At 46.5% G+C, this 22,570-nt stretch overlaps 1 protein-coding gene across 4 annotated transcripts in view; it reads left to right on the forward strand.

The window, feature by feature from the left end:
• KLHL3 (kelch like family member 3) overlaps window positions 1-9,204 on the forward strand; it is a 112,802-nt gene extending 103,598 nt beyond the window's left edge. For 3 of the 4 annotated variants that reach the window (XM_052689409.1, XM_052689408.1, XM_052689410.1), the window contains 4 exons: window positions 1,890-2,018; window positions 4,025-4,165; window positions 4,373-4,516; window positions 4,773-9,204. In XM_052689409.1, the coding sequence (XP_052545369.1) occupies window positions 1,890-2,018; window positions 4,025-4,165; window positions 4,373-4,516; window positions 4,773-4,801 (443 nt within the window). In that variant the 3' untranslated portion in view covers window positions 4,802-9,204. Of the gene's footprint in view, window positions 1-1,889; window positions 2,019-4,024; window positions 4,166-4,372; window positions 4,517-4,772 lie in introns of those variants that run through there. The other variant, XR_008208204.1, reaches the window with a different exon arrangement.
• The last annotated feature ends 13,366 nt before the right edge of the window (window positions 9,205-22,570 follow it).

The following is a 22,570-nucleotide window of genomic DNA, read 5'->3' on the forward strand; positions in this document are numbered from 1 at the left end:
CCAACCCATGCCTTCTGTGAATGCTGTTAGGTGTGTGCAGGTTTCTCTGAATTCTTATTCTGCCTGGATTGCTTCTGATGAGAGCAAACAGTGTTATGCAGTGCACTGTTGCCATCAGCAGACAGTGTGTGGATGGAGCACCTATCACAAGAAATCCGCTCAGTGGTAGAACAGGAGCACAGTTCATCCCACAGCCCCAGGCTGGTGGTTTGGCAGGAATGCTAAAACCAGGCTTTTGGGCACAGGCAGCACCTTTTGCTCTGGTTCATAAGTGAACAGGGGCTGATGATTATGAATGCTGATATTGAGGCAGCTCGGGAGTGGGGCAGGTGAAGTGAACAGAGCCGGTGGTGCAAGGGATCGTGCAGTACCTGTTGGCACAGAGGTGCCAACAGCCAGCCCAGGTGGGCTGGAACCAAGCAGCCTGGTTTGCATCCAGGAGAAAGAGCAACTTAGGTAGAAACCTTCAGCAAAATCAGTTCTGAAGCAAGAGAAAGTTCTTGTTTGACCTTCTCTTAGCATGGTGTAACAGTTTTCAATTAGTACCCTGTGGAGCAGGCAATGGCACAAAGCTTGTTGTGTACTCTGCTTTGAACTCACTTGGTTTGAATGGGAAATGTGTGAAGTGTGTTTGGGAGCGGAAGAGGATGAGGTGAAGTCAAAATGACGCGTGGGGGTTGTGCTAAATCTGCATATTCCTTTAAATAAGCATCTCGTTCAAAATTGGCCCATTCACGTGCCTGTGGAGTGCTGGGCTACTGACAGTGGTTTGTTTTGCTGCAGTGGGTTGGTCGTTTGAATTCCAAGCAAACATGTGATACATACTTGAGAAATATGTTTCTATGAACTATTTTCTACTGGATGCATATGAAATCCTTTTGCTTTGCTTTGTTTAACGTGTGAGAAAGTGTTGCGTGTGTTGGAGTTCACAATAGTAAATGAGTGTGTGATGGAGAAGGAAAGCTGATTGTAATAGTGTAGGGAACCAGCTGCAGCATGCAGTTTACCCCCAGTGCTCATCTGAATATGATGGAGATTGATCCAACGCCTGTAGGTAGTGAAAATATCTAAGGATTGATGCCAACCAGGGAACTTTATCTTGTCCTGCTTTGTCTGGCACTCTTGCCTTGGTTGATTGACTTAACAATAAGTGGCTTCAAACAGGAGCTCGAGGAGGCTGTGAGTGAAGCTGTGACCACAGAGGCTGGACCACATCCTTTTGAAGCCCTGAAATATCAAAGTATCAAGCATAAGACTGTCGATGATAGCTGTTGTTGGGAGTCTTGTGTAACCAAGAAGTGCACAGCATAGACATACTGTCCTATGTCCCACAGGATTTCTGTGTCATGGTCACATGGCATGAGTGAACAGAGTGGCCTCAGCTGTACCAGCAGCTTTGGATTGTCCTGGTTTGTCCTAGGACATTCAAAATTGGGTTTACGTTTCCACAGAGGTAATATATTAAGGGGTTGTTGCAGATTTATTGCTTGTGTAATTAATGTACAGTATTTACCTTTGTCAGCTCACCTTGCTATGTGGCACCTGAACAGGAGGAAATGCTGATCAGAAGAACATGCTCTGGTATTAACTCATCTCCTAGGCCAACAAGTCATTCAGAAAACCCTCAGGGCTTTGGGCTTCTAATGAATCTGTTGTATAATTATGGTTCCCTGTCTTGCCTGACAGCTTTAAAAGCAAACAGGCCCACTGTCTGTGATCCTGCTTCAGATCCTTTCAGTAGGGTTTGCCCCAGACATGCCAGCAGGCTCAGGCAGTTCTACCAGGGCCTTCCAAGCTAGGATCTGACCTCATCAGGGCTGCCAGGTATGGTGGGGGCGTCATACATCAGTCATAGCCATGATGCTGATGCCAACATGTGTCTCTTGCAGGTAAGCTCTATGCTGTGGGGGGTTATGATGGAGCATCTCGCCAGTGCCTTAGTACTGTAGAGCAGTACAACCCGGCCACCAACGAATGGACCTACGTGGCTGACATGAGCACTCGACGCAGTGGTGCAGGTAGTGGCTCTGGTGTGTTCTTGAAAGGAGATAATCACTGGGCTCTCCTCTCTTTGTGAAAGGAAAGGGAAAATGTGTTTTGGCAAGTGAGCTGGCAAGTGCAGCCTGTTATTTTCTGCCCCCCTCCCATGAGGGGAAAAGCCGTAACTGCTTGGAAGCTCTCAGCATCTTTCCTGACTTCATTATATGCTTCCAAATTGAAATTAATTTCTGTATTAATGAAATAATGTGCACTGTTTCCACATAGCTTTTCTAACAGATGCATCTCACTTGTATGCTGACAGTTGTCTTTCCAAACTGCCAGCTGCAGGCTCAGCTGGACACTGGGAATTCAAGCTGCACTGCCTTCTTGATCCTGGTTTTAGAGGGCTGTGTCAGATGCATTTTCATTTTGGATCCTTCCTGAGTCTCCAAGTGCAGCACATCATCTGCACTGGGTTGGTTACACATGGACCAAGTCAGGGCAACATAATTAATCTCACATGGCCACTGCTAACCAGGTTTTAGTGTACCTTTGCCTGGAGTTGGTGATCTGGAAGATCAGAGGAAAGGACGTGATAAAGGAAGTCTTGATGGCTTCTAACTTACATGTGATATTAGGTCAGGTTGGCGCTTGTCTTCCCTGTGGCTGTTCATCTCCAGCAAGGGTAGAAGCTCCTATCCATTGCATTTAAAATAATCTTCAGGTGAAGATTTCCTTCTGAGCTGGGTGGTTGCACAGTCTTTCTTTCCTCACTCTAATGCACTTTCTTTAGCTCTTGCTGAGGCAAATATGGTCACGTGCTGTTGATTTTAATTCAGTTGAAGAAGTTTATAATATTGGCTTGATAATAAAACGTATCCCAAACTTACAGGAAAACAATGAAAATCTCATATTGTTTGACAGTATGTCAAAGTAGAGCAAAAATATGCCAAGTAACCTTGCAGCTTGCAGTTCCCAAATTGAGCCGAGCCCATCAAGTGGTCGTGACCCAAACACTTGGCACGCATCCCTCCAGCAGGCACCAGCTGCCACATCGAGAGTAGTGCTGCTGCTCTGGTACAGCTTGGGAAACGAGAACCTGAGCTCCCGGCATTGCTGTGCCCATACTGACATCTAGCGGAGGTGAGGATGAGTGTCCTCAAATCCCTGCCACAACCCCAAAGCAGGCAGCAGGGCTGTGTTGGCAGCGTGCTGCTGGAGGAATGGCAGTCCCCTGGGCAGAGACAGTTCTTCCTGTGCCCCCCATCTCAACACAGATAAAGGCGTTTCAACTGTGGAAGCTATAGTGTTCCCAGCCTTTTAACTCTTCTACTTGCTTAAATTAGCTTACTGACTTTTTTATTTTGAGGTATAAATCTGTCATAACAGCTGAATGTGGTCACATGGCAGGGTGTTGCAAAGCAGGTTGGATGGGCTCAGATGTGGCAGGCTTTCCTTGCCAGCTGGGTGAGTTGCCACTTCTCCATCAATTGGGATGCTCCTTGAACAGCTCTGGGGTCAGAGCTCTGTGCCTTTCTAAAAATTATCAACACAAGACTATTTTTAGGTCCTGGGGGCTGTCCTGCTGGCTAATGCCATGCTTAACATGATGCAATTCAGCTTGGTGTTTCTGTTTCACTCCAGTTTGAGGAAAGAGTGGTGAGGAGAACGGGGAAACAAACCCGGAGGCAGCCTGAAGAATTGGAGTGAGCCATAGGTTGCTGAAAAGAGAAATGGTGTCAAAGGGATGAAGGCACAAAGGCAGCTGGAAAAACAAAAATGTAGTTCCTGAAAATGAAAATCAGGCTAAATGCAGAGTGACCTGTGGCAGAAAATATCAGACAGACAGGGATAAAGAGGGAGTGAGCTGCAGCAGTCTATAGGCGTAGTTGGAGAGCTGACCGAGTGCTGGGTGATGCTGAAACATACGTAGCCCATGTTCTGGAAATGCCTTGGAGAGATGCCTCTGCAGGATCCAGTAGCAGACCCAGGCATGTGCAGCCTTTGCTGTGTACGTTTGGCAATGCTGGGCTCTGTTTGGCAGGTGTTGGTGTTCTCAGTGGGCTGCTGTATGCAACAGGAGGGCACGATGGTCCCCTGGTCAGGAAGAGTGTGGAAGTCTACGATCCAGGAACAAACACCTGGAAGCAAGTAGCAGACATGAATATGTGCCGAAGAAATGCAGGTAAGCACAATAAGCCTGTCTTTGGTGCTTGGTTGCATTTGTCTGTGGTTTTTAATGTGGCTGTTGTTCTAGGTATAAAAGTATACAGTATTACAAACAAGTAATTAATTGGAAGATGAGGTGTCTTCAAGGGAATGAATCAAAATGTGGCTGGCAATGTGTTGTGGGACAGAAGTTAGCCTGTTTAACTCTGTGCTCTGCTTTGAGGTGTGTGTGCGGTGAATGGTCTCCTCTACGTGGTAGGAGGAGATGATGGTTCCTGCAACTTGGCCTCTGTGGAATACTACAACCCCATCACAGACAAGTGGACATTGCTGCCAACCAGTATGAGCACAGGGAGGAGTTATGCAGGTAAAGATAGAAATACTTAAGTGAGAGAGCTGGGAACAGCTCGGAACATTCATAAATGTAAGGGTTGTGCCTCCTGATGCTTTAATCTTAAATCTGCATATGCTTTATTTGGTCTTCAGTAGAGGATTCCTTCATGGAAACAGTCAGCAGCTCTGCTAGCTTGCTGCTGATGTTAGTTTTTGCAGCATGATCTTAGCAACAGGGCAACCAGGAGCTGCTCCTGAGATAACAGCTTGTCTGTGCATTCTTAAAACAGGTGTTGCTGTGATTCACAAACCATTGTGACACACAATCAAGTCGTTGCGAGGAGCAGAAGTGAAGTGGATCCAGCTAGGTGGTGGTGGGAAGATGACTGACCTCTGACTTGACCCATCTCATTGCTGTTACCATCTTCATGTGACAAGTGCTATGTTACAAACATCATCTGCTCTGCAGTGGATTGCATAGCAAAGGGAAAGTCCTTCTGGAGACATGTTCCATGCTAGACACGAAGTGTTGCTTGTTATCTATGGTGCAATCAACTGTTTTTCTCAATGACAAGTGTGCTGGGATAAACATAGTGCTTGAACTGCAGGCACGGAATTTCTTGTATGAAACAAAACTGCTACGTTTGGGCATGTGAGTAAAAATGACTGCTTCTGGATTTCTTCACTACTGATGCTCCGTACCCACTGTTGGTTGAACTATTTTCTCACTGCACCCAGAAGGCAGACCTTACTGCTGACAGTGGAAACTTTTGAGCACCAACTGAGAAAAGCAGTCAGCAGGAACGGACTGGAACAGGGCGCTCTGGCTTGAGTGTGACACTGTCTCAGTCATACGTTTGTACCTGCCACTGGACTACTGTATGTGTCCCTGGAATGCGTGTCGTATGGTGGAAATAAATGCCATGTGATTTTTCTACTTGCCATGAATGCTGTTTCCTGTACATGCTGGGCTATGCCTTCCCAGGGGCTGATATCTCAGCAACTCTACCACACCAAACCTCTCAGCCCCACAAAAGACATGCTGCTCTGACAGGGTTCGTTGCTCCTGTGAAACAAATACTGCTTGAATAGAAACTATTCCCTACCCTGCACCTCGCCAGTGTTGCCAGCTGTGCTGAAAGCCCCAGTTCTAACTCTGTCCAGCATTTCAATGCCATTTCACAATAGAGCGTTTAGATGTCAAAAGAAAGATCTTATGGTGCCATTAATGTAGAAGGTACCTACAGTGAGAACCTTCTGTCAGTTATGCAATGGTTAATTAGCATGGTAATGAACATGCAGTGTCTTAATGCTTCCAGAGCACAGAGATCTCTCTAATCACTGTCATTGTAACTGTTATTTTAATCTTCCCTGTACTGAAAGTGTTCTGCTGTTAGTAGAAAGAATTGATACGTTTATTCAAAACAGACAAATCTAGATATAGCTGTGATGCAGTCATCTTGCTTACATCACAGATTCTCAGAGCTTTCTGTTTAAGAAGATGCTTGACTTGCAAATACCTTTGTTTGCCTCCTTGTGAGCTCTGACATACAGCGTGCAGGAATGTAGACTCCAAAATATTCTCCTGATGTATTCTTTTTTTTCCCTTCCTCACTCTCCCTTCCCCTTTTTTCTTCTTGCTTCTTTCCTATCTCACTATCTTTGATTTATGTGGCCTTTTGTGAGGGCCTGTCTCACTCCTTTTCCCTGTGGATCAGCTGTGGCTTTCTGCTGGGGGCATCTGGCCTGCAGGACCGTATCTGCTTGTGTTACTGCTGAGCACCAGCACAAAGTGCTGCTCTTTCCTGGTGTCTTTCTCTACAGATCTGTCAAAAACACTCCAGGCAAACTTCTGCAGTAGAAAAGAAAAATACCTAAAAATTGATTTCTGAGGGATCTAAGGCTAAATCACCTTGTGCAGCTTTAGCAGGTGTGTACATTAGTTCTGTAAATAAGCACATTTCAGTGTGTGAGTTGACATGGCCCTTGTGCCATGGGCGCCTGCTCCCTCTGGGGGAAATAGTGCCTACCCTTGCTGCTCCACCTCCCATGTAGGAGGGCTAACAATAATAATAATAAGTCCTCTCTATAATGCCCTTTAAGTCTCGTGTTGGCTTCTACAATTTGCCATGAAACATGCCAAAAAACCAGCATAATGTGCTGCCCTTTTTGATGGCTAGTCTTATTGTAAAAGCTGTTGAGGTTGGTGGCAATGTATCCCAGGCTGAAGCTGGCTTCATATCAGAGTCCTGAGATGCATCTTGATAGTGACATTAGCAAGGTGATGCCTTGGCTTGGAGTGATTTTACCTCTAAAGCTGGTTGCCAAATGTGTGCCTTGCACGCAGCCTGTGGGAATATGGCATAAATGGGATAGGCAAAGCTTTTTAGTCTGTTATCATCTCTTATTGGATGCAGATCAGTCAACAGGATGGACGTGTGTTTGAGCATGCCTGTCTCTTGTTAAGTCTCAAATAAACATAGGAAACGTAAAGCTAAAAAGCTTTGTTGCAGCCAGTTGTAGCTGCCAAACTGATCTCAATTCCAGCGTTGCTGGAGCGAAGGCAAATGTTACCAAGAGATGAAGAGTTTTTTTTTTTAAATCTAACCCACAAAAAGTACTGAAGAGATGCAAGTCTGAAGCTTGCTGTGTTGATCAGATGTCATGAATGGTGAATATACTTGAAAGCTGGGTAATTTTTTCCCCAATTTACATTGCTTTATAAACCTTCCTTGCTTACAAGGCAAAAGCTTTTGATGATTCTCTGCTATTGTAAAATGGCATTTATTGATGCTGGTGGCCAAGACCTAAGGCTTGCTGGACAGGGCTAGGGCTTGGCCATTGCCAGTGCTCCTGGTTGCAGCCACAGCTCCTCCACCCCAACCAATTCCCTTTTCCTTCTCAAATGTTGCAGTGTTATGCAAGCCAAGTGACCTCGTTTTCCAGCTATGCAATATGAACAACTGTAACACATGAAGAACCAGCTGTATCCCCTCCCCTTGAAATGCTTTTGGAATTTGTCCGTCTTTGGTGTGTTGTTCTGTGTTTGTATGATTCGTTTGGAGCACCTGAGCCAGCCCCTTTAAAGACTGCCTTTTTCTAGGACTGAAAGCATAGCATCAGTGCTAACGATTTTACTGTAAATATCTTTTTATAAGAATTTTCAAAAATGTTTGGATTGCTTTTTATGGCCGCTGATGACACCTGTGTTAAATTCTGGATCTGATTCCTAACACTCCTGTGCAGTTTTTGCTGGCTGTGATGTGTGAATTTGTATGGATTCTGCACAAGAAATTTAATGATGTAACCAACATCTGGGATAGCTCTTATGTTGGTTCTGACACGGTGGAAGGACAGCATTGGGCTCAACGTTTCGAAACAAAACCCATTACCTCCATCACCAGCACGCTCTTAGATTGCTAGCTATTTGAAAACAGTTTCAGTACTCTAATTTAACTTTCTGTTTGCTCTCTGGTCAGCGTGGTGGATGAGCTGTCTGCCCCGTGGCTGCTTGTGGAGGAGGTGCGATGTGCCACAGGCTGCCAAAAGTGATGGAGTCATTACAGGAGGATTTGTGAAGGCTTTACACACTGAACTCAGGCGGCCTCCTCGCAGCGGTCGGTTGGGAACATGAAGGCTTTTCTCAGCTCTTTGGGGGTCTCTGTGTGCTGACCCCTATGGAACTGTGGCATTGGGTTTCCACAAGGTGACCTTGCACAGAGCTTGCAGTGTCCCCGGGTGCAGGCTGGTGAAGAGGCTCACACACTGCTGGCTCTGCAAGCAGCCCAACATATGTAAAGCAGGATGGATTTGCCTCAAACAATCTGCTGTTGAAAACAAGTTTGAATCAAGTCCATCTTTTCCATTTGTGCCTAATAGATAAATTGGGGGTGATTAAAACCAATTTTCGGTTCATTCAGTTTATCCAAATATTTTTTTTGGTACAGATGTGTACTGCACTGTAATTACCATAAATTTACTCGGCAGCATTTGCATGACAACACCACGAAAGCTTAATACTGTTCTCTCGTTTGCAGCATTTGGAGACCACAATCCTTGCTATCCAGTGATGTGTGATGCCTGATTCATCCAGCTAAGGTGGTGCTTCGGCAGATAAGTGCAGCTTGTTTCTAACCTGTGGGATTCATCGCTCATAAACCGTAGCATCGGAGCAGTTCCCCCCTGGCTTTGCCTTGTGCCCATACATCCCATGCACACACCTACAGCCTGATGCTCAGACCACAGGGTTTGGGAGTCTGCTATAGACTGGAGACGAGTGCTTTTTTCCCTTCTGTCTTTCTCTTTCTGGTTTTATAAGTTATTTTCCTTTACGGTGACAATAAAGACATGTTGAGAATTTGTGTATTTTATGTATTAAAGAAAAACAACAACAACCAAACCAACAACAATCAAACAATTTTAAGGATTACAGAAGATTGTGAAGCAGTTTACGTGGAGGTGAAGTTCTTTGTGTAAAGCAGCTGCTGTTGGTTCCATAGCTGACAGCATCACAATGAGTCGTGTCACCATTCAAGCTCATTATTTAATTAAAAGACTGTGTGTGTGTGAGTGTGAAGGATGAAGGACGTTGCAAGTCAGTTCTTTTGATGGCTGCCTTGTCCAGGGTGATGAATGGTGCAGGGAATGGTCTTCTCTGGTGTATTTATGACAAAATCACGTTGTTCCCTGTTCTTTATTTGAATAAAAACTGGACTAATGCAACTCCTCTGGATCTGCTTTGATTTCACCAGCTTCAGGCAGCGAGGAATGCACTCCTTGCTGTGCTTTGTGGCTTTTTTTCCACTTCAGTTGTATGCAAAGGCCTGGTTCTATTTTGTACCCTCTGATGTGGGACATGGGTACAGCCCAGCTCCAACTGGAGGCAGGCACAGAGAAATGCTGCCCTAAGCTGTGTGGGGGTTCCCAGAGCATCCTGGATGTGCACAGTGATTAACAGCATCGCTTTGGGTAGCATTCTGCTGCACGATAACAAGCACGGAGCCACTTAACTACTTAGTGACATGGAATACTCTAAGAAACGTGCCAAAGTGATTAATGCTAATGTTCTTGTTCAGCAAATTGAGTGAGATTTAATTGGCGCAGCTGCTGGAGCTGAGTGCATTTGATTTGGCCCCCATTTACAAACTGTATTATCATGAGCAGTCCATGCCTCTCTCTCATTGCAACCCTCACGGCCTCTGCTCAGCATCGTGCTCAGTCATTACAAGTCCTATCTGCAGCCAGAAAACTTGTGAAGTGGCCCTTTAAGGAACACATAATGCCTGTCCCCAAAGTTCTGTTCTCTGAAGCATAGGAGATTTCAGTTATTTTTCAATCTTTGTATTGTTATGTTTTCCTCTTTCTGCGATGCGATGTCACCTGGTGGTGATTTGTCTCACTGGATGAACACTGAAGCATCATTTAAAATGCAGTTTAAATCGTGTGTTGTGACATCAGAGCTGCACTGGGACAGGGACATGCCCTAAGACTGCATTTCATGCTGAGGATTTTTAAACTCAAGCCATTTCTGCCAGCTTGCCCTGTGCAGCTGCCAGAGCTGTGCAGGCAGCATCAGAAAAGTTATTCCTGTTGATTAAACACAATGTATTGCATTGCAACCCAACGCCGTGCAATAATGCACACCCATTTCTCCCTGGGAACGAACTTCTTCCGCTCTGCTCCTCGCTGCTCGGCTTTCCTGAACCTGCCCACAGAAATTACAGCTTTCTGCTGGAGGAGCAACAGAATCCACGTGGATGGGCGGCACAGCTGGAAGGTTTTGTTTTACTTCGTGTTTGCTTCACACCAAACCCCTCCCTGCCTTCCCAGAACGTTTTGCCTGTGGTTTGTGATGCTGAACACCACACAGCTGTGGCGTGTGGAGCTGCCAGCTCTGCCAGGCTCCTGCGCTTGCAAAGTCACCTTGTCTGCTCCAAGGCAGCACTGTGAGCATCCTACCAGCTGCAGGCCTAATTAGTGCTCAGCTCTTAATGAACAGGGAAACACTGCACGCAGCCCCTCCTTGCCAAGTCAAGGAGGAACAGATGAGCCTGTCCAAGTTACCCTGCTTGCTTTCTTCTTTTCAAAACTCGTTTGTTTTTCTCTGAGTCAAAATGTTCTGATGGAAACCGTGCCTTCATTGAGCTACGGTGTTCCATACAGCTCCAGTTCACAACTGGGGAACATTTCATACTGCTGGAAGGAGAGCTGAATGAACAGTCAGTTGGTGTGTCCTCATCCGAGCACTAATGTCTAATGCCACGCATAACCACACGTGCTTTAACACATTGCTGCTGCATCCCAACAGTGTTGGAATTCTAAAGCTTCAACCCAGCTCCCAAAACCTCCCTGGAAGCTGCACAGACCTGAAGTGATAACAGACCTCAGCTAACCAATGGAAAAATGCTGTCGATAAGATGCAGCTCATTTGTGGATCAATGGAGAACAGCCTGGGACACCTAATTTGTGGTAACATTGCAAGTTGAATGCGACTAAACCGTTATGAGAGTGGAGATTTTGGCTACGTTGCTTTTCCAGGTTGAGGTAAGATTTGTGGGTTTTAATGGCTGAGGCTTCCAGGATTTGGGGAGCTCTTTTTATACTTATGGCAGGAGGAATTTGATGATCCTTGCTGTCCCTTCTAACACAAGTCACGATAGTCACAATTCCACAAGTATCACTACCATGAAGACACCACAGCCTGCTGATCATTCTCACTTCTTTTTTAACTGCATTTACTTTGGTAGGGAGCCACCTTAATACAAGAGAGAACCAGGTGGAAAGGAATTACCCCTAAAAAAGAACACCTGTGGGTGACTTAACCGTGCTCGATTGCTTCCAGCTGTGGAGTCGGGGGGTTTCACTCATAGCCTCTCTTTCCTCGCAGTTCCTCCTTTCTCTCTCTGTGAGGTCGCCTCGCGCTCGGTGCTGCTCCTCGCGAAGCCCCTCGGCACGAGATGAGAGCAGAGAGGCGGCTGGGGGCTTTGGAGAGGAGCGCTGAAGGAGGCAGAGCAGCTCCTGAGCGCTGAGCTGCGGGAGAAGAAGGGGTAAGTAGTGGTGGTACGCGTTTGGGGTCTGTATGGGGGTTGTAGCTCTCGGCATTGGGTTCTACGGCCGTACACCTCGGTTAGCAGGGCGGGTGCGGCTGCTGAGCAAACGAGTGTGGAGTTCTGCGCGTGGCGATGATTTCTTCGTGCGAGGTTTTGGTGCGGGATTGCGTTTTCTGCGGTTCTGTGCGCTCACCGTGCGGTGCTGCTCCTTCGCTTCAGTGCAGGAATGCTTCTTACTGCTACCTCGTTTATTAATGTTACAGCGGTAAGGAGATCAGCGTCGGTGTTAAAAGCTTAGAGAATGGGGGAGGTGGGGAAGGGGAGCCGAGGAGGGGGCTGCCGTTGTGGCGGGGCACAGCGCTAAGCAACAGCAGAGTCCTTAGCGGACAAAGCGGTGAGACAGAGCTGTTAATGGTGGTGATATCGTTGTTGAGAAGTAAAACAGGCGGTAATGGTGCTCGTCTTTGTCCCGGGTCGTTCCGAAGTTGCAAGGAACGCGCCCAGCGCGGAGGCAAAGCAGGGGCAGCTGCCCGCCCCAGGCCCAGAGCCGCGTGGTCCGCGTGGAGCTGTACCGGACTGCAAAGCCACAGCGGGAAGATGAAGATGAAGGGGTTCTGGAGGGCAAAGGTGCGTGTGAGGTGCGGGTGGGGCCCGCAGGACGGCCCCATAACAGCTCCTCGTGAGGGAAATGGGGATACAAAATCCCGAAATTGGATGATATGAAACACGTGGCTTCTTCCTGCTCGACGGCGCAGGAGCAGGGGATCCCTTTTGTCATAGCTGGTTTTCATCCCCCGGCGATTTGGCTTTGGCCTGGTGTGTGGCTGGAGATGCTGGATACAGGACTAGGGGAAATGGATCCAAGTTGAAGGAGGGAAGATTTAGGTTGGATGTTAGGGGGAAGTTCTTCACAAGGAGAGTAGTTAGGGCCTGGAACGGGCTGCCCAGGGAGGTTGTGGATGCCCCGTCCTTGGACGTGTTCAAGGCCAGGTTGGACGGGGTCCTGGGCAACCTGATCTGAATGTGTACGTTTGGTGGCCCTGCTAGGCAGGGGGGTTGGAACTACATGATCCTTGAGGTCCCTTCCAACCCGGGTGATTCTGTGATTCTGTGTGATTCTGTGATACCGCCGGGCAGCTTCCCAGCGAGTTGTGTGCATGCTGCTGTTTGCGATGCCTGCGCATCCCCCGCACCCCTCTAATTTGGTTAATTCTGCGGCCTCTGATGCACGCGGGGCGCGGCTGAATAAATGCAGGCTTTGGGGTCAGGTTCTCAGGATGCAGCGATTCTGTCGCGCAGGAGGAGAGATGCCGTGCCCGGTGCCGGGCTCTGGGGGTCAGCACAGCCAAATGAATGAGTCCACCTAGCGAGCAGCGCTCGCACTGTGCGCGTCCTCCTCGAAATAGTGCTTTCTCGGTCTGTGAAAACGCACAGATGTATTTTGCTCCTTATGCAGTGCAGCTGCACGGTGCGGGCGCCTGAACTTTGTTTTGCATATAGATTGGGATCAGATGTTGTGATAGAAATCATTCCTCAGCTGTTTTCCATCTTCTGTGTGTGCTCCAGTCCCTCATTTGCTGTTGTGCATTAAAAATAGCTTGCAGGAGAGAAGCAGGGATTTCTAAGGGGCATTCCCTAAGCATGGTGGGGATTGCAGCCTTAATAAAGCTAATACTACGTGTGAACTCGGCGTGTGGTTTACTCCATGTCATGGTTTGAGTCCCTAGGATTAGATATCCAAAAATTTCAGAGGTCTTAATACAAGTGCTGTGACTCCCATTTATGTTGCTGAGCTCCATTTGGGGTGAACTGACTCCTCGTGTTGTACACACAGCTGCTACAGATTCACTAAGTGATTGGGCCCAGTATGTGCCTAAGGTCTGATGTGTTAAAAATCACAGAGCCTTTCATTGCTGTGGGGTTGCCCAAATCTGTAACAATTGCCACATGCCTTCTTCCCTCCCAGAGAGGCTGGCAGGAGCTGCTGCACCATGTGGGGGTGATGTTGATCTCGCATTGTTCACATCTCCATCCCTCTCCCCAGCCACTCAAAAAGGAGAGTTGCTGCTGGTCCTGGTGTCTCAAAGGCCCCTGAGGTGTGATGGTGGGCAGGGGTCACGAGGCACAGGAACTGATGGTAATGGACTGGTACCAAGCACAAGGGCTGCCTGCTGGGCCAGGGAGATGGATTGTCTTTTCTAGCTCTTTGCTGCCCCGTAGAGCTCTGTTTAACTGATGTGGCCCTCGTGCTGTGTCTCTTGGTTGTTTGAGTGTGGGCTTCTTGCTGCAGGACCTTCCAGAGTTCTCTTATATTCCTATAGAAACTGAAGCTGATCCCACAGCACTGCCTGAAAGTCACATTAGCAAGAAGATGTGCAGTGTGTGGTATGACTGTTTCAAGATTTGCACCAAAGGACTCTGTCTTATGGACAAAGTGAGGGGTTTGGAAGTCTCATTTCAGGCAGAGTGAAACAGATGCTCTCCAGCTGCTGGGTTCTGGGATTTATATCTAATAGAAACATAATGGCATTACCTGGAAGCTGCTCAGCTTGGTAAATAACACTCAGAAATTTCTGGAGGTCAAAGAATGTTTTTGTAGGATGTGTACAGGTGGTTGTGTGGCACATAATTACTCCTGGCTGAACTTAGAGCCCCTCATTTGGTTTGATCTATTTTTTTTTTTTTTCCTTCTTTAAATTCTGAAATACAAACTGAAGAAAGAAGGCTCTGGGGATTATTAGCATCTTACCTCTGCCGTAGTGCAGAAGCAGACGTCGCCCAGGAAGGGACTGATTGCCTGTGCTGCGTGCTGATGAGCTGGAAAACCTTCTATTAGTTTATGGAGATGAGATTTAGGCTTACACAAAAGCTTGACGCCATGTCATGTTTTTAATTAGTTTTCTGAAAAGATGTGTGAGATGAGACATGCATGCACTGCCAGTGTCATGTGGCTGCCAAGGAGGATGTCCTCGGTTCTGAAACGTGCATCTTTTTTGCAGATAACTCATTTTATAATTGCCATTTAAATATACTGGGGACAGGCTGCTCTAGTTTTACTTACCTGGAAAGCACCTCTATTCTTTGGCTGGCCTGTTGCTTTTAATGAGGAACTGTCTAGGTTTGATCGCATAAGAACAGGTGAAATCAACACCCAACACTCTTCTAAGATAAGTTTGCTGGGGGATTTATGTCTGGATGGGGTGGTGCTTGTGGTGGTGCTGGGGACTTGGGTATGTCACTGCAGCTTGCTCCTCCCCAGCTTAGTTTAATGTTGGCCCCAACCAGTTGTGAGATCTCCAAGAGGAACTCTTGAGAAGGGCTTGTTTGCAGTCCTGCAGATGTGTGATGTTGGCTTTCTGAAGGGATAGAGAGGAGCCAAGCTGCTGAATTCTCCCTGTATGGAGGGGATCCATCTCCTGCAGTATCATAGGGAAATGCTATTTGAGTAATGTCTTCCCTAAGGAAATACTTTGGGATTAAAATAGGGATCGTAAACTTTTTTCATTAAATGCATTTTAAGTTTCACTTTCCATCCTGTGTCTGGGTTCCAGCCCTGGAAGACAAAGCAGAAAAACTCTTCCATGCTCTTCTAATGCAGGTCATGTTTGTGCTATTGAATGAAGCTGTCTGTAGCCTAAAAGTACACACAAGATGTGCAGGATGTAAGCTCTGCAAATGTTAGTACTTGAGCCTGAAGGCCCATATTAAATTGGCCCACGTATTTGCATGTGTATTTACTTAATTCCTTCCTTTCCAGCTATTAAATCCTGTATGTCGGGGGGATGTTGCTGTGGTTTAGGTGTGTGCAGGTTGGCTGCACTGCTTCTCACCTGCAGCAGGCATTGCATCAATTCTGCATTGATGCTGCCAGAAAGGTTGGTTCAGGAAAAAGCTGAAAGACTGCTTATAACCTCAAGTTTATTCATGTAGCAATCTAGTTGCTGTTACCTTCTCTGCACTGGTAACTGAACCTTGTGCTGCATCACATCCAGCTGCTTCTCCACATTTTGTGTGTGTGCTTCTTAGTAGCCAAGCGTGTCCTGTAGTGATGCGAGCTTGTTTGATGGTGTTATGATCACATAAGAGCTGTGTGAAAGCCTCTACCAGACTTTTCATTTCTGCATGCCTATTCCTTACAGTCCCTGGAGGGATGCTTTGTGTCAGAAGGCTTCACCTTGCCGTGGGAAGTCGTGCTAAAGCTGTCAGAACCTCACTCTGCAAGCAGGTGTTAAAACATGTTTTAAAGACGAGAATCACAGCGCACCCATTTTCCTCTGCTGTAGCTCTAATGAATGACAGCTCAACCAGTGTGTGTTGTGTCTTGGAGGGGCTGCACCAGGCATGGTTTGATGGCTTTGCTGTATCTGTAGGCACAGACTTTGTCAATCAGCGATGATTTCTCTCCAGCTCATAACCTCAGTGGCTGATTTCCACCCTTCACTGCTGTGACTGGGCCATCTCCCAGCCTCCTTCCAATGGAGTTTCCTTCTTTCACACATTGAGGATTTAAAGGAAAAATGAGCTCCTCGGTCCTCGTGTTGCAGCACTGCTTCCTCAGGGACTGGGAAACCTCTCCAGGGCTCTGGGTATTGCTGAATGTTGTCTTTAACTGTGGGATGTTTTGCACACAGAGGATGAAATTAATGAATCTGATGATAATGAAGGTATAACTGAATGAGATGAATGTTATGCCTAGAGGCTAATCATCAAGTAATTCAAGTGAGGCTGCAATTATAAGATTAAGATTTGTGTGATAACATTGTTTACCTTTATATAAACCAAAATTCAATCCTTAATAAAGCGACAGCAAATTAAGTTAGAGAGGAAAATATAGGGGGAGGGAGGAATCTGTTCAACAAAGCAGGTGGATTTTTATTTGTATCAGCTCAGGAAAAAGCCAGAAACAAAACTTGCTGGAGGCTGTTGGAGAGAGAGGGTCTGATCAATGCAAAATCTTGGTGAGCTGCATCATCCCTTTTGGTGCTGCAGTGGTTGGGCTCCCAGTCTTTGTCCAAGGTGGGTTTAGTGAAGCCAGGAAGGATCTGCTGGTGGTGTCTCAACTCCAGCTCACTGGTGAGAAGGACTGTGATGCCCTCCTGTTCTCAACCCGTACCTGAGAGCTTTATTAAGAAGTGATGTGGAAATGAAGCCATTTTATCTGCATGTAACTCATGGCTCGTGTCAATGGGGTGAGGCCAGAACACTGTGAGCAAAGCTGGAAAAATACAGCAGCTGGGGGCACACAGAACACTGCCAGATGACATAAAGGACGCCATAGAGCAGTGTGTACCACGTTGGATTTCTCTGGAAGGAGCCAAAAGGAAAGCAGGAATGGGGATGCCTGGAAGCAGTGAGCTCACAAGAGAGCCGCTCAGCAGCAGGGAATGAATGTTATCATTTAGCAGAGAAGATGTTGGTGCTGGGAGTAACTGAGAAGGTGTGCACTGTGGGTGTGGGTTCGGCGCCTTGGCTCTGAATGAAGGAGAAATCTGCAGTGGTTCCAGTTTCTAACAGCTCCCACTTCAGCTGATTTCACACTTCTGGGTGAGCAGGGAGGGCGGGTGGAGGTGCAAGGTGCTGAGCTGTTGGCAGCTCTGAGATGCTCAGGGATTATTCTTCTTTGCAGAGCCATCAGCAGGTGGAGTTTTTCTGCCACGAGATGGCATTGATTATGCAGGGAAGGAAGGCGAGGCTGCAAAAGGAGCTCGGCCCAGGGACCAGAGTGGGCTTAAAATAAAAACAGTGCTTCCAAATTAATAGCAGGCGAGTATGAAACGAGTGTTTGTCACATGCATGTCTGATATGGAATTATGTTATCAAAGAGCTTATTTCTGATGTGTCAAATGGAATTGCTGCTCATCAGATGAGCCACTGCAGCTGCTGATGGTGATGCTGGTGATGTGAGCACAGTTTTGCTTGCAGATGTTTTTCTGGTGTATGGGCATGTGAGATCTGAGTGGGTTTCACTTCAGCCATAGGTCTCATAAAGGCTATTTGTTGTTAACTGGGAGCCAACAACAATTTGCCCTTGTCTGACATTCTTCTGCTGTGTTGCCTGAGGTCTTCACTGCAGTCTTTGTTGGGTGCAAGTCCTCATTTTGATGCTCTGTGCTTTGCACGTGCATAAAAATCTATTTTCACTCTTTTCCAGGGCTTCCTTTGATCTCTGTGTGGCCTTATGAAGTTTATTTGAAGTGCAAAAGCCACTCAAATACTCATGGTGCCACACTGATCTCTGTCCATCGTCGCTGGCTTGCCCACATCATGCTAACTCAAACCCTTCTGTATTTATTACTTCCAGTGATGGCACAGTATGTAGGTACTCCTTGGTCTTCTCCCTTAGAGGTGTCAGAGGTGTGAATTTCTGGGGGTGGAGGAGGTGTTCAAAAGTTGTAAAATCCAGTTTGGTGCCCTAAATCTAGGGAATATTCCCCAAGGAGATGAAGAGGATCTATGTAAGATCACAACGTGGCCAAACTCCTATATGAAGTGCAGGGGAAAACCCTGGTTCTTGGTTCTCTCAATGATTTCTCTCTGCCTTTTTTGCTGGTTTGGCTTTAAAAGCACAGGTTATCAAAATGTCATGCTGGTGAACATAGCTCACAGCATCGCGAGACAATGGCAAATTGTTCTGAGATATATCAAGTGCTTGCCAGAGGTTCTCCTTTGCTGTGTTTTACAACTTGGAGCTGCCAAGGGATTATTTTTTTTCAACTGTGTCCTGTGTTTCATAGGATTTGGAATTGATGCTTTGTTTTCTTCTTAGAAGAAGCAGTGGGCTTTGTCTTTGCTACTTGTAGATAGAAGCATAAGAGAGTGAATACCCCAGCAATCCCACCTAAACTCACCAGCAAACTGAGCAGTGCATAAAGCCACACTGAGCCTCCTTCAGCAGTGCCATAATGTGTGCACTCTGTTCCTCCTGCAGCTGTGGGGTCAGTTCTGAAGCATGAAGTTCCTCCGCCAGTAGTGTTATAGCAGTGACCATTGTGCTTGATCTTGCATGTACTTCCCACATGGAAACCTGCTGAAGTCAATTGGTGTTGGAGCTGGAGGGCTCCTGAGCCTGGCTCACCATCACTGCCTGTGACAGCATTGGACTCTGTGTTCTGGGTATCACTGTGCAGGAACTTGTTCGAGAAATGTTCACTTCTGGTGCCTGTTCCCCTCTTTCCAGCAGGCAGGGATATGTATTTTCATTTTTTAAGTACCCCAGGAGGTTGCTTTTCTCTTCTGATCTCAGAAACGTGTGGCAGCTTGCAGTTTGTGTTCCCTGCCTTCGGTGTGAAACGTGTTGGAAATAGTCCTGTTATTTTGCCTTCAGTTCTACTTTCCTTTCGTAGTCTGAAGTTCACATCTGAACTTCTTAATCATGTAGAGGTAGAGTGTCTCTGTATAATTTTCCCTATTTGCACCCACTTTATGGATTTTCACCCTTCTTGGTTTGAGGCCATTTCTTATCAATTTAAAGAATTTTTTTATTTTTTTTTATTAGAACAGGCAATAAGGAAATAAAAAGACAAACAATGTAATTGCAAGCTTGGTTTTTCTTCTGGCATCAAAGCTTTGGTGTCTCTGACAGAAAGCCTACAGAACTCCAGTGCTGGTGTATGACAGCACCGCCTCCAGCAGCTTCGTGCATTTGCATTCATGGCAATGCAGTGCCTGTTTATGTGCAGTTTGGGGGAAGTGTTTGCTTTTTTTTTTTTTTTTTTTTTTTTTTTTTTGCAGCAGAGCTGCTCTGCTTTTTGGGCAGTAGTTGCACAAACCTTGTCCCATGTCACTTGGGTTTTAATGCAAGTCTACCGGTGGCTCTGGCAAAGGCAGAGGGTGATGCTTGTGCTCCTGACCCTGTGTGCAGCTGTACGTCCTTGCTGGATAAGCAGCTGGCGATGGAATGGCCTCAAAATGTGCCTCTTATCTGACAGCATAGAGCCTACACTGCCACCTGCCCATCCACTGTACCATGAAATATGTTGTTTGTATTAACTTCATAATGTTCCTGTATTTGGATTGAGTGTGGCATGGAGCAGAAAGTAATCTGGCTTTTTTTCTTCAGCTCTACTTGTACAGCTATACCCTCGTACGTAATGCATTCTTAAAAATGCATTCATGTTTGAGCTGGCTGAATGTGGTCCTCTGGGTTAGAATCAATGCTACTTAGTGCCTCATAACACCATGGGTTCGTCCCTCTGTGCAGGATTTGCAGGGGGTCTGTGAGTGAATCTCCTGCACTGGGGAAGTGAGTTGGTGCTTCCAGTGCAGCTGGAGGGTTTCCTGGAGGTATTTCTGGACTTAGAGAAGAAAGTATCATCAAGCCTGGGTTCTGTGCTCACCTCACATTTTCTTGTCATGTATGAAATTTGAGGGAAAAGGAGGCTTGGATGTTTGGGAAGAAGGTGTAGAACCCAAATGGGCAGAAATTCAAGTTTGAAACCAGTTCTTAGCTCTGCTAGCTGTGAAAAACTGCAATCCTTTTAAGGCTCCCAGCCCACGGCTTTGCTGTGTAAGGCTTCCTACCAGCAACAGCAACATGTGAGGATAGCACAGGTGGTGAATGGAGCTGGGTCCCCACAAAGCTCTGCCAGGGCTGGTTTTGGCTGTGGGGGTTCATTGGGTGCTTTCTCATGGCAGGTAATGTCCCAGAGCTTTTGGTAGTGAAGCTCTGCCCAGTTTAGGGATTGAGAATGAGTGGGTCCTGCTCTGCCTGTGCATGGATTTGCAGGGACATTGCTGCCATTCTCCGTTGGCGGATGGTAAGGAAAGCTTTTCCATCAAATGAGAATGTTTCCTTGCTGATCAGCAAGGGGCTTGATCAGTCTTGAATTCCTGGAACTGGCTTTAAAGTGGGAGATAGGCATATGTTGGTGATTACTTAAGCCAAATTTATCTTATAATGGGTCTGTTGGCAGTAACAGTTGTTGGGAGTTTTCCCCTCAAGTCAAACAGACTCATCAAATTAAATTCAGCTGTAGGCTGAAGCCCTCTGTTCAATACCTTCCATTCCTCCTTCCTCTTCTGCAAGTTCCAGACAACCAGAGCATCCCTTGGCCAGCAGCCCTGCTCTGCAAACTTTTCTCTGTGTGTGAGAACAAAAGCTGTAGTGAGCCTGGAGCAGTCCCCTCAGACAGCCAGCATGCACAGAACAGGCAACAGATGCTGCTGGGTTTTTTTTTTTTTTTTTTTTTTTCAAACCCAAAACTTCATTATGCTTGGAGCAGTCCCATAGGTGTAGGAAAAAAAAATAAAACCCAACACAAAACCAGCACCATCAACCTGATTTATAGATTGCAATCATCACGGCTGGATTCTAAAGCAGCAGGGTATGTTTTTGGTGAGGGTCCCTCTTCCTGGCCTTAGGAGGATTTGGGGATGGGTGCGGGAGTGATGGGCAAAGGGGCTGAGCTCCCTCTGGAGTGTGGAGTGGGGATGGAGCAGCTGCTCCTGGAATGCTTTAAGGAAATCCGTCAGGCTGCACTGTTAAATTCCACTGTGATCGTGCAGAGCTGATTATGTCGCTGTTTCTTTGTGGGTATGCCTTGTTTTCACTGCTTAATTCCTATCGCAGCATCTGCCCTGCAACCTGAAGTGGCAGGGGACCCTTGACCTTTTTGTGAGCCAGACTTCTACCAGAGCCCAAAACACAAAAATTGCCTCTGAAGAAAATACAAATTCTAAAGTTAATAACAATTCTGCACTGTTGAGATGCATTTTGCAATGCCCAAAGCAGGAGGGTACAGATGGAGAAGCACAGCATTTCCCAAGGCCTGTGGGCCTTGCTGAGCTCCTGGTTCAGCTGGATGAGCAGCCCAGGGCAGCTTTTGCACAGCAGCTTCTGAATCTCTGTAAATCTTGTTTCAGATGCAGAGGGCTGGGGATAGCTTTTATTTTTTTTCTGCAAATGGAGGATAAAAGACTTGTGTGCTGCATGCTCTGCTTATGCATGATGGAGGGGTAATGCTACAGCCTAGAGAAAAGATTACTTGGAATTGTGCTTTGCAGAGCATGCTAGCAATAATTAGAAAGCAAACCAGTCCCTGCAAGCCGCTGGGATCTTCTGGCAGGAGCCTCTCCTCCTTTAGGGGCAGTAGGGCTGGAGCCTTGCTGGGGGACATTGCGGTGCAGAGGGCTGAGTGCTGCCTGGTGTTGGTTAATAGATGCTCTATGCTGATTGTGAATCTGCTCGTTAGGCACTTGTTTGCCCTGGGAGGTGCGTTAGGTACGGCCTTGATACAGCTGTAGGAAAGCAAAGGCTGAGACAACAGTTGGACAAAGCTGGATCAGTCTTTTCAGAACCCTGGCATGATTTGTTACAGCTGAGTCCTTCCAGTAAATCCTTAAGGTTTTCAGCAGCTATAAGCTTTTTATAGCAGATCAGATTTTTTGCACCCATCTGGTTGACTGGCTATAAGCATGCAGCTCTCAAGTTGGCTTGTTAGGTTTTGTCAGAATTAAAAAAAAAAAAAAGCCCCAAAAGCCCACCATGTGCAGTGCAGTATTCATTTATAGCTGCCTTGGATGAATTGTCTCTCATAAACAAACACAAGTAACCAAGAGGAGTGGCTTGATTATGAAATCCTGAAGGCAAAAGCCTCAGACTCTGTAAAGCAGCAGGTTGTTGTAATTGAGAACATCCAAGCAAGTCAAACCTGTGTTTTGTGTGCTGTGAAGGTGAGGAGGACAGTGTGTTGTTAAGGGTTATGGTTAATGGTAGGGTACTAGTATGCATTGCATGTTGGAAGCTGGGTTTACTGTGTTTACTGCTCCTTGCACTCAGTTACTGATACCTTTATTGTAGGTATCATTTGATATTGTACTCTGGATATATTCAAGGGTCTGAAGCATTTTTCCTCTTAAGGCTCTAGCAGCTTGGGTGTAGAACAGCCTCAGCAGCTCTAGGAGACCTCAGCACTGGTTCAAGATGTGGCCCAGAGTGAATTTACAGCTGAGTCTCACATTCCATAAAAAGAAACATTTCTGCAGTTTAAGGTATGGAAAGGGCACATCTGCATTTCTGTGCAGTGCAAGCAGGAAGGACT

The sequence above is a fragment of the Tympanuchus pallidicinctus genome, unplaced genomic scaffold, assembly GCF_026119805.1.
Source record: "Tympanuchus pallidicinctus isolate F22 unplaced genomic scaffold, pur_lepc_1.0 scaffold25, whole genome shotgun sequence".
In the NCBI taxonomy this organism is placed as follows: Eukaryota; Metazoa; Chordata; class Aves; order Galliformes; family Phasianidae; genus Tympanuchus; species Tympanuchus pallidicinctus.